Source organism: Capsicum annuum, chromosome 4, assembly GCF_002878395.1.
Source record: "Capsicum annuum cultivar UCD-10X-F1 chromosome 4, UCD10Xv1.1, whole genome shotgun sequence".
NCBI classification, from domain to species: Eukaryota; Viridiplantae; Streptophyta; class Magnoliopsida; order Solanales; family Solanaceae; genus Capsicum; species Capsicum annuum.
The window spans coordinates 228,848,562-228,861,779 of record NC_061114.1 but is presented as its reverse complement, the minus strand read 5'-3'; the positions used below and the strand labels follow the sequence as shown (position 1 = coordinate 228,861,779).

The 13,218-nt window shown below is 36.6% G+C and overlaps 1 protein-coding gene across 1 annotated transcript; it reads left to right on the top strand.

Moving 5' to 3' along the window:
- Window positions 1–1,182: 1,182 nt before the first annotated feature.
- On the top strand, window positions 1,183–10,544 carry LOC107866891 (rhodanese-like domain-containing protein 4A, chloroplastic). The gene is made up of 4 exons (XM_016712903.2): window positions 1,183–1,981; window positions 3,712–3,814; window positions 9,391–9,630; window positions 10,190–10,544. The coding sequence occupies exons 1-4, from the start codon at window positions 1,341–1,343 to the stop codon at window positions 10,241–10,243; spliced, it is 1,038 nt and encodes a 345-aa protein (XP_016568389.2). The 5' UTR covers window positions 1,183–1,340; the 3' UTR covers window positions 10,244–10,544.
- Window positions 10,545–13,218: the final 2,674 nt, after the last annotated feature.

Here is a 13,218-nt window from a genome sequence, read left to right as displayed (position 1 = left end):
TTGGTGAGAGTTGTACGTATGTTTGGCTTGAAGGAGGTAATGGATGGCGAGTGGGCCGGGTCAAGGTATTTTGAAGGTGGGCTGTGGTGTTGGGCTGAAGTTGTTAAGGGGTTGGTTTGGGTAGATTTAGGAGGTAATTTTAAGGATTGGGCTGGAATTAGGATATTTGAGTTTTAATTTAGGCAATTGAATTTAAATTATAGCCAAATTGAATACCAGTTGGTCAATTGCATTTCAATTGGGGCCAATTTGATTTTAATTAGAGCCAAATTCAATAAATTGACTAAATCAAATCAAAATTTGATACGAATTGACCCCTTGTTCAATCCCGAGCTTCTTGATTTAATAAAACCAAACAAGTATTTCTCCAAATAGATTATTTGTAAGAGTAAATTATATTCAAATCAAGATTTAATTATTTATATTTATTTTTCAAATAATCCTTGATTTAAAGTCCAATTTTGATGAAAAATGTTCATTTAAATGACATTATTTATACAATCCCGTATATTCAAATACGAAAATATATAATTATCACTTAAATGACAAATTTAACCCAAATGCATATTTTAAAATGCGTGTATTTGGAAAAAATAATTATTGTGATTTTATTCGAAAATCGAAAAAACCCCAGATTAAACGTAGTTGTGAAGGACAAAAATTAGATGTAAACAATGATGAATATGGACTTCTTTTGACCAATCAAATTTAAGTGATGTGGCGCCTTTTATGGGTTTTTATTTCATGGATCTGCTGCATCAGTTTGACATGTGACACGATCCTACTGACTCCTTCACCTGACTTGACATGCCTCGTCATTTGACACGTGTCGCTTATTTGGGCCTTTAGAATATGACAATATCTTGGGTTTAGTAAAGTGAGCTCATAATTTGTAGCCCAAATTAATGGACTAACCCAATAAACATTAGTCCTTATTTAAATCCATACCTATTTAGACTTAAATAACTAATTCAATTATATTAATCCGTAATATTTATTTGGGACTAATATATTTTGAATTTAATATAATTTAAATATTTTACGGATTAAAATTTAGTAAAATCATATCGTCCACAGCCATTTAATTTAGAGTATCGTTTCTTTCTTTTCTCAAATAATAAATAACCTGATACAAGAAGTAAAAATTACTTAATAATGTAAAAATGAAAAGACAAATACACCGATCGCGCCAAACTTAAAACTCAAAAGAACAAGGCCTGAAATAGTAATTTGGCGTTTATCGTCCCATATATTGTCGCCTTATCTTCCCATATCTATTATCGTCCTTCCTCCTTGCCCAATCTCAAGCATTTGTTTTGTTCTTATCTTATTTTGGGCTAATGGAGTCTCTTTGTATAGGCATTTCAACTTGTTTAGTTGTGAAAAAACACCACCAAATCCACAGGTGGTCTCCCAAATTCACTCATCGCAGATCTCGTCCCACCAATTCAATCCAATTGAATTCTTCCCCTAAAACCAGAAAGGTGTTTCCCGTTTTACAAATGGAAGCCCCAATTCAACAAATATTGTTCCTTTGTACGAGTCTTTCTTCTTTTCCTCTTACTTCCCTTGCCTCTGAAACTACAATACCAGTAGTACCCTCTCCCTCCCCTAAAATCAGCATAGAAGCAATCTTGCTCTCTATTGATGATTTTTTCAATAAGTATCCGTTCTTTGTTGCTGGTGTTACGTTTATCTGGCTTGTTGTGATCCCATTAACTGAAGAGTACTTGCAAAAGTATAAGTTCATCTCCGCCGTTGATGCCTTTGGAAAGCTCCGTGATGACCCCAGTAGCCAGCTGTTAGATGTTAGAGATAACAAGAGTTTGGCTTATCTGCCTTCTCCCAGTTTGAAAATGTTCAATAAGAGTGTGTTGCAGGTTGAGTTCCGACAAGGGGATGGAGATGAAGTTGCCTTTGTTAAGAGGGTGTTTGACAATATCAAGGACCCACAAAATACTACGCTTTGTGTTATAGACAAGTAAGTGTTTTGTTTAGTCGAATTCTTAATTGCATTTTGGTCTACTCAGTCGAAAATAGTACTATATTTTGTGTGTTTCCTATATGAGTCATGCCATACGACTTTCAAGACTTCACTGTTGCATAGTAGGGCGTATAACATAAGTAGCTCGTGGATGGTGATTATTTAGTTGCACATTTGGCATCTTATGTTGTAAACTATAACCATAAATACATACAATGTAAAGGGGCCAACTAAGCCGTTTGTTTTCAACTTCGAGTCCTCCACTTCTAACTCTCTACATCTCTGCTTCATCTGATGGTGAGTTCAAAGTGAAGCAATTTTTTCCAGTAGCAGAATTGGTTGACCTTTTCTTATGCTGTTTTTTACTGTCAATGTTTTCCCATGTATGTGTGTATATATATATATATACTAGCTGCTTTCGCGTAGTAGAGGTGTGGCAATATCCAGTTTTTCTTTTTAAATTTGTAGGCTCATAGTGAATGAAAGATATAGAATTATTAATTTTCTATTTACTTGTACTTACTAGAGTGCTCGTCTGTCTCTGGTGCGTAATGTGTGTGACTGGTTGTCTCTTGTTTATTTTTGCTTCATTTATAGAGCATAGATGTAGAGAGACCGGGAAAAGTAGCTTTGAATCCACCCTTATATTAGCCAAATAATATTGCGAAGTTCTCTTGTGACCCTTCTCCATAGTATCAAATAACTCCCTTTGTGTGCAAAAAGTGCAAGTGATAAGTGCTATTGTAGTAGGTACCCAGTGGCATGATCAAAGTGCCTGGAAGTTGACTTGAATATCATCATTATAAAAATGTTCTAAAGAAAGGCGCAATTGTTATTGTTAAGTAAGATATTCTATAATGTCAACTTACCATTGCCGTTATGGTTAGTTGAGGAGGTTATGGATGGATTTGGATTAGCTCCAATGTCTCTCTCCTTGTGTTTGTTCTTCATGACTGTAGCAATCCGATTATATTACTTTGGTTGAGAAGGATGTTTGCACCTATCCTCCTTTGGATGCCAGGAGGGTCTCAACACAGTCAACTAACATGTAGATGCAGGCAGAGGCGGAGCCAGGATTTCAACGAAGGGGGTTCCATATTCAAAGAAAACTTAGGATTTCAACTAAGGGAGTTCCATATTCAAAGAAAACTTAGTCGAAGGGGGGTTCAACACCTACTATAACCACATAAAAAATGATTTTAATCATGTATAAATAGTATATTTATCCGTCGAAGGGGGTTCGGCCGAACTCCCAAACAGAAGGCTGGCTCCGCCCCTGGATGCAGGAGGGGTTTGGGGGGAGCTGCAATTGGGACGCTTCCAGATTGTCCAAGTAGTGGAAGGTGTAAATGCATTTCCACCTAATTGTTTCCCTTTTCAAGTTACATTATCTTCTATCTGATGATTTCCTTGGGGGGTACTGAGTGTTTTTGCTTACCAAGATGGCAACCCAATATAATAATGCCTTTACAAATTAGCCTTATAGCTGTGTTTTACAATCAGATAGCTGCTGTAAGGAGGAAAAGATAATAATTATGTTTCCCACTTATAAACATGCAGTTGTTGAATGTCTCTCACCTACTGAGAGTTGCCTTTATGGCCTCTGCTCTGACAAACACTGGATGCTTCTAAAGAAAGCTGCTGTAATAGCAGATAGTGACATAGTAACACATGGATATTTTAGTTCAAAGAGTTTGACGGATATCTTTCTTTGATGTGGAAGGTAGTTTTGATGGAAACTCGATTAAAGTGGCTGAACTATTGGTCAAAAATGGTCTCAAAGAGGCTTATGCTATCCGAGGTGGGATAAGAGGCAAGAAAGGATGGCAGGTATTCTTCCTTTCTTCCAAGTAGTTTGAGTTAGGCTGATTATCTCTTCATTCATATTCAGCTGGATCATTTTCTGTAATTAAGCTTGTATATAATCTGCTTATTTGTATCTTTGCATAGAATTGTGTCGTTTTTCAAATGATAAGAGACTCAAATGGCTTTTGGGTCGTGATCAGTGTTATAAAAGGCAGTTCAGGGCTCACCTCGGGCGAGGCATAGCCAAAAACACCCTGAGACGTTGTGGGAAGGCGAAAGTATTGAAAGACAAACAACCTGAAATTTGGGGCGTTCGCCTAAGCATTGGGGTGTTCGCCTAAACATAAGACGCAAATAAGTGTAAGCCTAGAATGCTTAGAGTGTAAAATGTTTTTTTCTTATTAAATCTTTAATTTAAACTTAATACTAAAATATATGTTTAGTAAATACTTAAATACTCAAATCAAAAGTAAAATAAAACTTAAAAGTCCACTTGCAAACGAATTTGCCGGTCGACGACGCCACTATTGAAGAAGGTACTGGGTGTATTTTCTTCTTTCTAGTTCTTTTCTTTTCATTTAGTTCTTTCTCAAGTCTCATAGTGACGAGCTTTTAAGTTATTTACTTTTTTTGTTCTCTTTTAAAATACAATATATAGCATATGGGTGCGTAAATATGTTGATTGAGTTACGAGAAGGTGAAGGTTGATTAATTATGTACTATTTTTTTATACAAACTTGTGTTTTTGAGGACATATAATAGTTTATCATATGAAAGTTGACCTTTATCTATTAGTTGTATTATGTGGCTTAGGTTAGATTTTTTTTTTGGAAGCAGTTTTAGATACATATTCACTATTTTTTTTAATTTAGATATAGTTTACTTTTTTTGTTGATTTATCTCCTTCAAAAAATATTTATTTCTAATTATATTAATTTATAAAATACTAAAAATTAAAGGATCCGTAGGGCTTACTCTCCCAACGCCTCAAGGCTTATGCTTCGCCTCATACCAAATAAACTGCCTCGCCTTATGCCCCCGCCTTTAAGAACACTAGTCGTGATAACCTGCATCGACCATGCCTAATCAACAATCTAATAAGTGTTGCCTTAGGCACTTTCTTTATGTTGTCATTCTTGAAATGAAACCAGAAGCTCAATGATTTTAGTTATCAGAAATAGGGGTGAGCATTCGATTTGTTCAGTTCGGTTATTTAATATTGGTTCGGTTTTTCGGTTTGACAAAAATGACAACCATAATCGAACAGAAATAAATTCAGTGTCTGCAAATTCGGTTAAGTTTTTTCGGATTTTGAAGATTAAAGTAGTGGACTTTTTCATGTCATGACTGAGCTTTTGAAATTGGTAATTTTTTTTAGAAAAATAGCTTTTTTCAAACCTGATTTTCATTCCCAGTCGTAAATCACCCATCATGCATGAAATGAAATCAAATAACTATATAAGTTTAACATAATTACATAGCTGCATTATGCATAAGTTTGAATAAGCATAAGCATAAGCATAGCCTAATAATTAACAAGATAGAAAAACAGTAGAAGATACACCAGAGTCTAGAAGAAGTAGTTGAAGTCATGAAGATACACTAGTAGAGTCTAGTTGAAGTCATGGAGATACACTAGTAGAGTCCAGACATAATACAATAATTATAACAACACATAAGTCATAAGAGGCTAACGACCACCAGTTTAACATATACCGTCCACAAAACAATCACCAATAGTCCACAAAATAGCCACCACCACAGTCCACAAAACAACCACAACAGTCCACAAAACAGCCACCACCACAGTCCACAAAACAGCCACCACAGTCCACAAAACAGTCACCACAGTCCACAAAATAGTCATCTACAATCCACAAAATTCTATAGAATGGCAGTCCGTCCGGCCATGTTGTATGGAGCGAAGTGTTGGCCAGTCAAGCACTCCCACATCCAAAAAATAAAGGTGGTGAAAATGAAAATGTTGCGTTGGATGTGTGGGCTTACTAGAGGGAACAGAATTAGGAATGAGATTATCTGGGAGAACGTGGGAGTGACTTCGGTGGAGGACAAGATGCGGGAAGGTAGGCTGAGATGGTTTGGGCATGTAATGAGGAGGGGCGCGGATGCCCCAATTCGTAGGTGTGAGAGGCTAGCTTTGGATGGCTTCAGGAGGAGTAGAGGTTGGCCGAAGAAATACTAGAGGGAGGTGATTAGACATGACATGGAGCAGCTTCAGCTTACTGAGGACATGATCTTATATAGGAGGGTGTGGAGGTCGCGGATAAGGGTAGAAGGCTAGTGTGAGTGTGTGGGTTGTAGCAAGCAGTCGGGAGAGATCTTGTGTAGCCGGGTTAGTAATCCTAGGATTGTGTACATAGGTGTCTTTGGTATGTGAGTGTATGTTACTACTAGGTGGGTGTCTTATTTCTTATATCTTAGTTCTTATTTTCTTGTTTCGTGTTGTACTTATTTCTCGTATTTCGTATTTCTCTGATTTCTATTTTATTATTTCTGTTATGTCATTCTATCCCCTTGTTTACTATTCTTTATCTTGAGTCGGGGGTCCATCGAAAACAACCTCTCTACTTCTTCGGAGGTATCGGTATGGACTGCGTACATCTTACCCTCCTCAGACCCTACTTTGTGGGAATACACTGGGTTTGTTGTTGTTGTTGTACAGTCCACAAAATAGTCATCTACAGTCCAAGAAAACTATAGTTTTCATTCAAGAAAACTAAATAAGAAGGAGAAGGAGGAGAAGAACCCAAAAATACACTTACCCACAATCAACCACAATCCTAATATATAAGATTTTTTCGAATCTGGTTCAATTTCTTCAGATTCTTTAAGCTTCTCAAATTGCTGTATTGTTCTCATTTTTTCTCTTCTTTGAAAGTTTCCATAACCACTGAAGAGTTTCCAGAATAAGAAGTAGATGAAGATGAAGAGTTTTTTGATTTCTTAATATAATGATCAAACAAGGCTTTCATATATGTCTCCACTGAATCGGACCACTTGGCCTCAATTTCTTTTCCAAACATGTCCACAATTGCAAAAGAAACATATTCAAGTTTGTTGTGGGGATCCAACACTGATGAAATAATGATCATTTTGTTCATTTTCTCTAGATTACCCCAATACTTTCTGAACTTTTTCCTCATATTTGTCGCCATTTTTTTCAAATTAGAATTTTCATTTTCTATTATCTATTTCAAAATTAGATCAAGCTTAACAATTTTCACAAAGTGCACACTATTAGTAACATATTTGAACTAGAAACTTTCAGAGTAAGATTATAAAAAGTTTTCAGAAATTTTACCATTGCCCTCACTTTTCCCAATCCTCACTTGTAAAGGTGCAAGGCACCTGCATTAGTTCCATCTTCGCAAGGAGAGGTACGAAGATAATCTGAAAAACCATTATCATAGAAACTTTATCTTTCAAATGCAAGCTCAAAATGCTGTGCTGTTTCAAGCAATAAGTATGTAGAGTTCCATCAAGTAGGAACATCTAAACATAACGATTTCTTATAAGTTATCAATTAAGATTCACAATATTCTTTGAAATTTTTAACTCTCGCGGCAGATTGTTTAACATACTTCACAACTTGTTTCACTCACTTGACAGACTTATCAATTTCTTTTAGCCCATCTTGCACAATAAGATTAAGAATATATGTCATACACCTCACATAAAAGATATTGACCCTCCTTTATGTTAGTTCCCCAATTACTTAATTGTTTAGACATTTCTTTCATTGTAACATCGTTGGAACTAGCATTATCAACTGTAATACTAAAAAGAATATCCAAACCCCATTCAAGCAAACAGTTAGTAATGGAAGCAACCATATCAGTACCCTCATGGCTTGAAATTGGACAAAAATTTGTGAACTCTTTTATGCAATTTTTAATTTGTATGTATAAAGTGAGTGGTTAGATACATGTAGTTAATTTTTTGTCTAGATGTTCGACTCTTTGTTGTAAGACAAACTTTTGGACATGCATCTTTGAAAACCTTTTTCAACTTGTTTTTCTTCATTACAGATTCGATAATAATCTCTTGTCAAGGTTCTACGAGAAGGTATATGAAAATGTGGGGCTGTGACTCTCATGAAATTTTAAAAACCTTCCTTTTCAACAAAACTAAACAGTAATTCATCAACAACTATCAGTTGGGTTAAAGCTTTCCTACTTCGTGCTTGATCAAATGTCCGAGTGCCCAACGCTCCTTCCTTTTAACTCGCAGAAGATGCTAGATAAGCTAACTTTGTTTGACTGTCATCAACAACATTAGGACGGTAAGGACATAACCTAAGCATATGATTATTCATTGACGAAGTACAATACGCTTGTAGCAGCTGCATAAAGTTTCCCACAAATATTTACGTTTTGCTTTATTAGCTCCAGTTTTTTCGTCAATGATCTTGTCAAACGACTGCCAACATTTTCCCCTAGGTTCCATGACCTTTCTTTTCTTTGAAGCTTCAACTTCAACTTCATTTGGAGATGAAGCTGAAATGTTTTCATTTGACGCCCCACCTTACTTACCCTACTTCCAATCTGTGAAAATGAAACAATTTCTTTATTAGTTATCAGCCTTTTTCCTTAAACTACCAATTTAAATGAAAAAAAAAAAATACTGGATCAGACATATTTTAAAGTGAGTCGACATTGGATCGAAATGACTGGTCATTGTTTGACTATGACTAGACTGGTTTTTGCCAGTCTCTTGGTTGTTATGGTCTAACTGGTCACCAAAAAACTGAGTCTTGAGGGAGAGCCGGAGATACTGGTCGTTGTGGCTGACTGGTCGCCGGTCGGTTGAGCTCAAGGCTGACTCGTCATGAGTTGGTTGAGCTCAAGGCTAATTGGTCGCCAGTTGGTTGAGCTCAAGGCTGACTCGTCACTAGTTGGCTGAGCTCAAGGCTAACTGGTCGCATGTCGGTTGAGCTGTTGACGGCAGTGAGAATCGGTGAAGTGACTACTGACTAGTGAGAATTGGAAAATGAAAATGATATTTAGGTGAGAGAAGGCGCTGACTACTGAGCTGCTGATATAGAATTAGGATTGTGATTCTTGTGAAGTGAATAATGAATTAGGGTTGTGAAGTAAAAAAAAAAAAAAAGGGCAACCAGGTGCACTAAAACTCCCGCTATGCACAGGGTTCAAGGAAGGGCCCCACCATAAGGGTGTATTATACGCAGTCTTACCTTGCATTTCTGCCAAAGGCTATTTCCAAGGGTTACATATAATAAGGGGTATTGGGTTTGTTGGACTTGGGTTTGTTGTTGGGTTCGAATCAGATTTGGCTTGGCTTTATATATAATTTAAATATTAATATACTATTCATATAATTTCTCTTTTTTGGCTTAACTGAATTATTTTTTTGAAAAGCCAAGAACCGAACCGATTAACCGAATTCCTAAAATTTGAAACCGAAACCGATCAGAAAACCGAAAACTGAAAAACCGAAATTTAATTTTGGTTTGGTTTTTCCATTTTTTCGGTTTGAACCAAAATAGCCCATCCCTAATCAGAGACTCTGCACAGATAATTTCATCTTTTTCAGTTAAAATGTTTATTTTTTCTTTGCAGGAGATCCAAGAAACCCTTCTCCCTCCATCTGTTCATATCTATCCCAAGAAGAAGGTTAAAGGGTTGCAACTGCAAGACAGCAATAATGGGGTGATTGAAGCAAATGAAATTGATAGTCAATCTCCATCTTCTATAGGTGTTGCCCAAGTTGAGCAGAGAAGGAATGGTTCAATTAAGAATTCTGCTGACTTAACCTCAGCGGCAAAATGTGGTCCTAGGTCATCATCCCCTTATCCAAATGTAAGATTTCTCTCTCTCTCTCTCTCTCTCTCTCACACACACACACACACTACCATCCCACCTTGATTACACATCCACGACCATGAGCAAGTAAGTTCTGAGATTGCAAAGCTGTTATAAGACTTCTTTATTCTTTACCACATTTGGAGTAGTGGTAAGGGTGCTTGGGACGATTCTTGAATATATGTGCCACTTTCACTTTCAGTATCCAAGTTGGCTGTCTCATAGACACTGCGATGGATTCATTTTATGCTTTAGTTTGTGGTTCTTTTTTTGGGAGTCTGGTACACATCCCAATTGATCTAAACTCTCTCGAACCATCCCAGGTATGCAGCAGTTTGATAAAGCCAAACTCACCGAAGTGGACGCTTATTTCTTACATCTCCTTTCGTTCTCTGTTTTGGTACTGTCAGTCAGTTTAGGTCATGTACTAATGCTTAGAATGGTTCTGCAAAGCTTCTTTTTTATCTCCTCTTTCCACAGAACCATCAAAATGCTTTTTGCTGGGAACAACTTTCAGCTTGCGATATTGACTCTTATTTGTTTATATATATTGCAGTACCCAGATTTGAAGCCCCCTTCGTCCCCTACTCCTTCAAAGCCTCAAAATTGACGGCAGTTACATGTTGTTCCTTTGATGCGTCATATCTCATCGATCATGTGAATGGTGCAATCTTTGCCATGTCTGAACTGCAGCTTGACATCAATATTTTTCTGAAGAGAGTATGACAGTCTCGCTGAAAGACCAAATCAAATAATGGCTGCTCTAATTTTTCCTCGATCACTATGGAATAGAGAATAACTTCTATAGTCCAGTTTTGGGCATTGCTAGACTAGTCAATTTTATTTCGTGTACTAGTTGTGATCTTGACAATATGTTGGACAAGAAATTTAATTAGCTCCTTCCTAGAAAACTCTGTTGCCAAATTACTTCCTTTAAGTCTCTCAAATGTCTGTTCCTTTCCTCTCCCAATACACCCACAGTCCACACACACCCCAGGGATTGTAGATGATTTATTGATCATCTGCTCCTAACACTGGTACTGTTATCGGTTCTAAGCTGGGGGTCTATCGGAAACAGCCTCTCTACTTCATCTGAGGTAGTGTTATGGTCTGCGTACACTCTACCCTTCCTAGACCGCAACGTGTGGGAATACACTGGGTATGTTGTTGTTGCTTTTAACACTGAGAGAAGCTGGTGTTCCTGAACAAATGATTCGAAGGTTTTCATAGATCTGTAACAAGCTGGTGTTCCTGAACAAATGACTCGAAGGTTTTCATAGATCTGTAACGGCTTTTGGAATCGCTGATATTCCTTGCGCGGCGTTGTCTATTGCACTGGATTTGGAATGAGTTTTTCCAAGTTCCAAGTAAAGATGATGAACGGAAAATATAAATAGCTTCCCAACTTTGTTGATTTGATATATGCCTGAGGATTTATGCATGTTCTTGGTGGATACACCTATACATTCCTCGTATAACTAGAACAAACCATTGTGATCACAACATTGAGGTACCAAGGGATGTGTTATTCATCTCTTTTTTGTTTTTGAACTATAAATTTGTCATGATTTTCCTTTGAAGGTTCAAAAGACAGCATTACGACTAAAATTCTTTCATGTTATTTACAATTCCTTTTTCAAAGTTGCGGTGTTTTATTTTGATGCATAACGCAGTGGTATGTTTGAATTCATTTTATGCCAAAAAATATTGTATAAAACAGTTTCTTGCTTTTTAATAAAATTATTTCTTAATCAATACATTTATAAGATCGATCACCAACCATCTGTTTTGTGATGATAAAAAATCATGCTGTAAGACTTGATTGCTACGTCACTGGTGATTGAAAACAAGGTAGCAGCTTTATATAACTGTACCAATGAGACACTAGATTGTAAGATTTTATTGTTGAAGTAAAGCAGAAAATCTTGGCTAGACAACTTTAGATGAGCTCCCTACTTTCTATTTCATGTATATGCTTGTACAATTTATGTAGGCAGAACCTGTACGTGCATGCGTTTATATTTTGGACCCTCTTGTTTACTCCTTTGTCAACTAAATCCTTAAACACATCAGAACACTATTTTAAGCATTTTTTTTTTTTTTTTGACTTGACATCATATGTGGCTTAAACATTCAAGGTGTGTGTGATCATACATTTTTTGAGTGTGAGAGCTTCTAAAAGGTGCTAACGGTCAGTTGAGGCCTTTAAAAAGGCCATCTTCTCCATTTACTCTAAAACCATTGTTGTACAAATTTTGATCTCTTTCTTTGCCTCTAACTCCATCTTCTCTCTCCAAATTTCTTTCCTTTATTCTTTTTTTAAGTTTCTGCCGTTATACTATTTCTACTCGTGCATATCCAGTTGATTTTTTTCTTCAATTCTTTGGCTGGTTCAATTGTATTCTTCTTCACAGTTCATTTTTGCTATTGTGGACTTTATGCCGAACTTAATATGTCAAAGACACCAACTATTCCTGAAAGAATGTTTTGAGGTTATTAAAACTATGTAACTGATAATGGATGTGAATTCTTTCGATGGCCTGATGGAGCTGACTCAACATGCCAAGAACAATACTACATGAAGAATCCATCAACAGATGTTGAGCATGGAAGACATAGAAGACTTAGAAGGCAGGGAAGATAAGGAAAACATAGAACACCTAGAAGGAAAGAAAGACAAGTGAGATAAAGCATTAATTTTGATATCACTGTTGTTGTGATTTGTTTTCCATCTGATGTATTTAACATGCCCTGATGATTTGTAGTTCAATGTACAATGATAATGAATGTAATGACATGACAATTACAAGTTTGAAAAACATGTCTTCAAATTAGGTCTTATAATTACTGTTATCAAACCACAAATTCATGAACAAAAATAATTATTTGTCATAGCAAATTAACAATAGTTGGAAATCAATCTAGAATCAAAATAGTTGGTTACAAGTCAAGAAAACAACCAGCAGTTAAGCTAGACGAAAGAGAAATCTACTATGTGCCCTGAGTGCTTGGTGTGGCCTGGGTAGTTGGTGTGGCATGAGTGCTTGTTGCTCTTTTGTAATCCTCTTCTTTTAGCTGCCTTTGAGTAACTGTAGCTCTACCCTTCCACCTTAGTCCATTGGGTTTGTAATCAAGATCAATATTGGCACTGAACTCTTCCATGTAAGAGTATGTAACACTCTATTAGTAGTTCCAGACTCAGAAAACAACAAAATTTCTAGTTAAAGATGCACCAATATCAACTAAATATCCTTAAATGATAAGCTACTTACCCTCTCTATCACAGTACCACCTGATCCAAATAGCACACCAATTTTCTTGGCCTCTTATATTAAGGATTTGCACAACTGAGATACTCTTCCTCTATGGGCCATCAACACCTGTAGTTGAGTGTTGAGTACCTAATTGACTAATTGGTTGAGTATCACTTTCAGATTTTGCAGAAGCAGTTGCAACACTTCCACCACATGTTAGGCACATACTAAGGTAGTTGCAGGCCTCGAGGCGGTTGTAGGCCTCGCACTAGATGATGTAGTAGTGCTAGGACTTTCACCAACTACTGAAGTAGAGGGAGGCCTTGTTTCA

What these genes read in the sequence shown, in the direction of transcription:
- LOC107866891 (XM_016712903.2), top strand. Translation starts at nt 1,341, where the DNA reads ATGGAGTCTCTTTGTATAGGCATTTCAACTTGTTTAGTTGTGAAAAAA. An exon ending in ACGCTTTGTGTTATAGACAA is followed by an intron (nt 1,982 to 3,711) that starts GTAAGTGTTTTG and finishes TGTGGAAGGTAG; the next exon opens with TTTTGATGGAAACTCGATTA. An exon ending in CATCATCCCCTTATCCAAAT is followed by an intron (nt 9,631 to 10,189) that starts GTAAGATTTCTC and finishes TATATATTGCAG; the next exon opens with TACCCAGATTTGAAGCCCCC.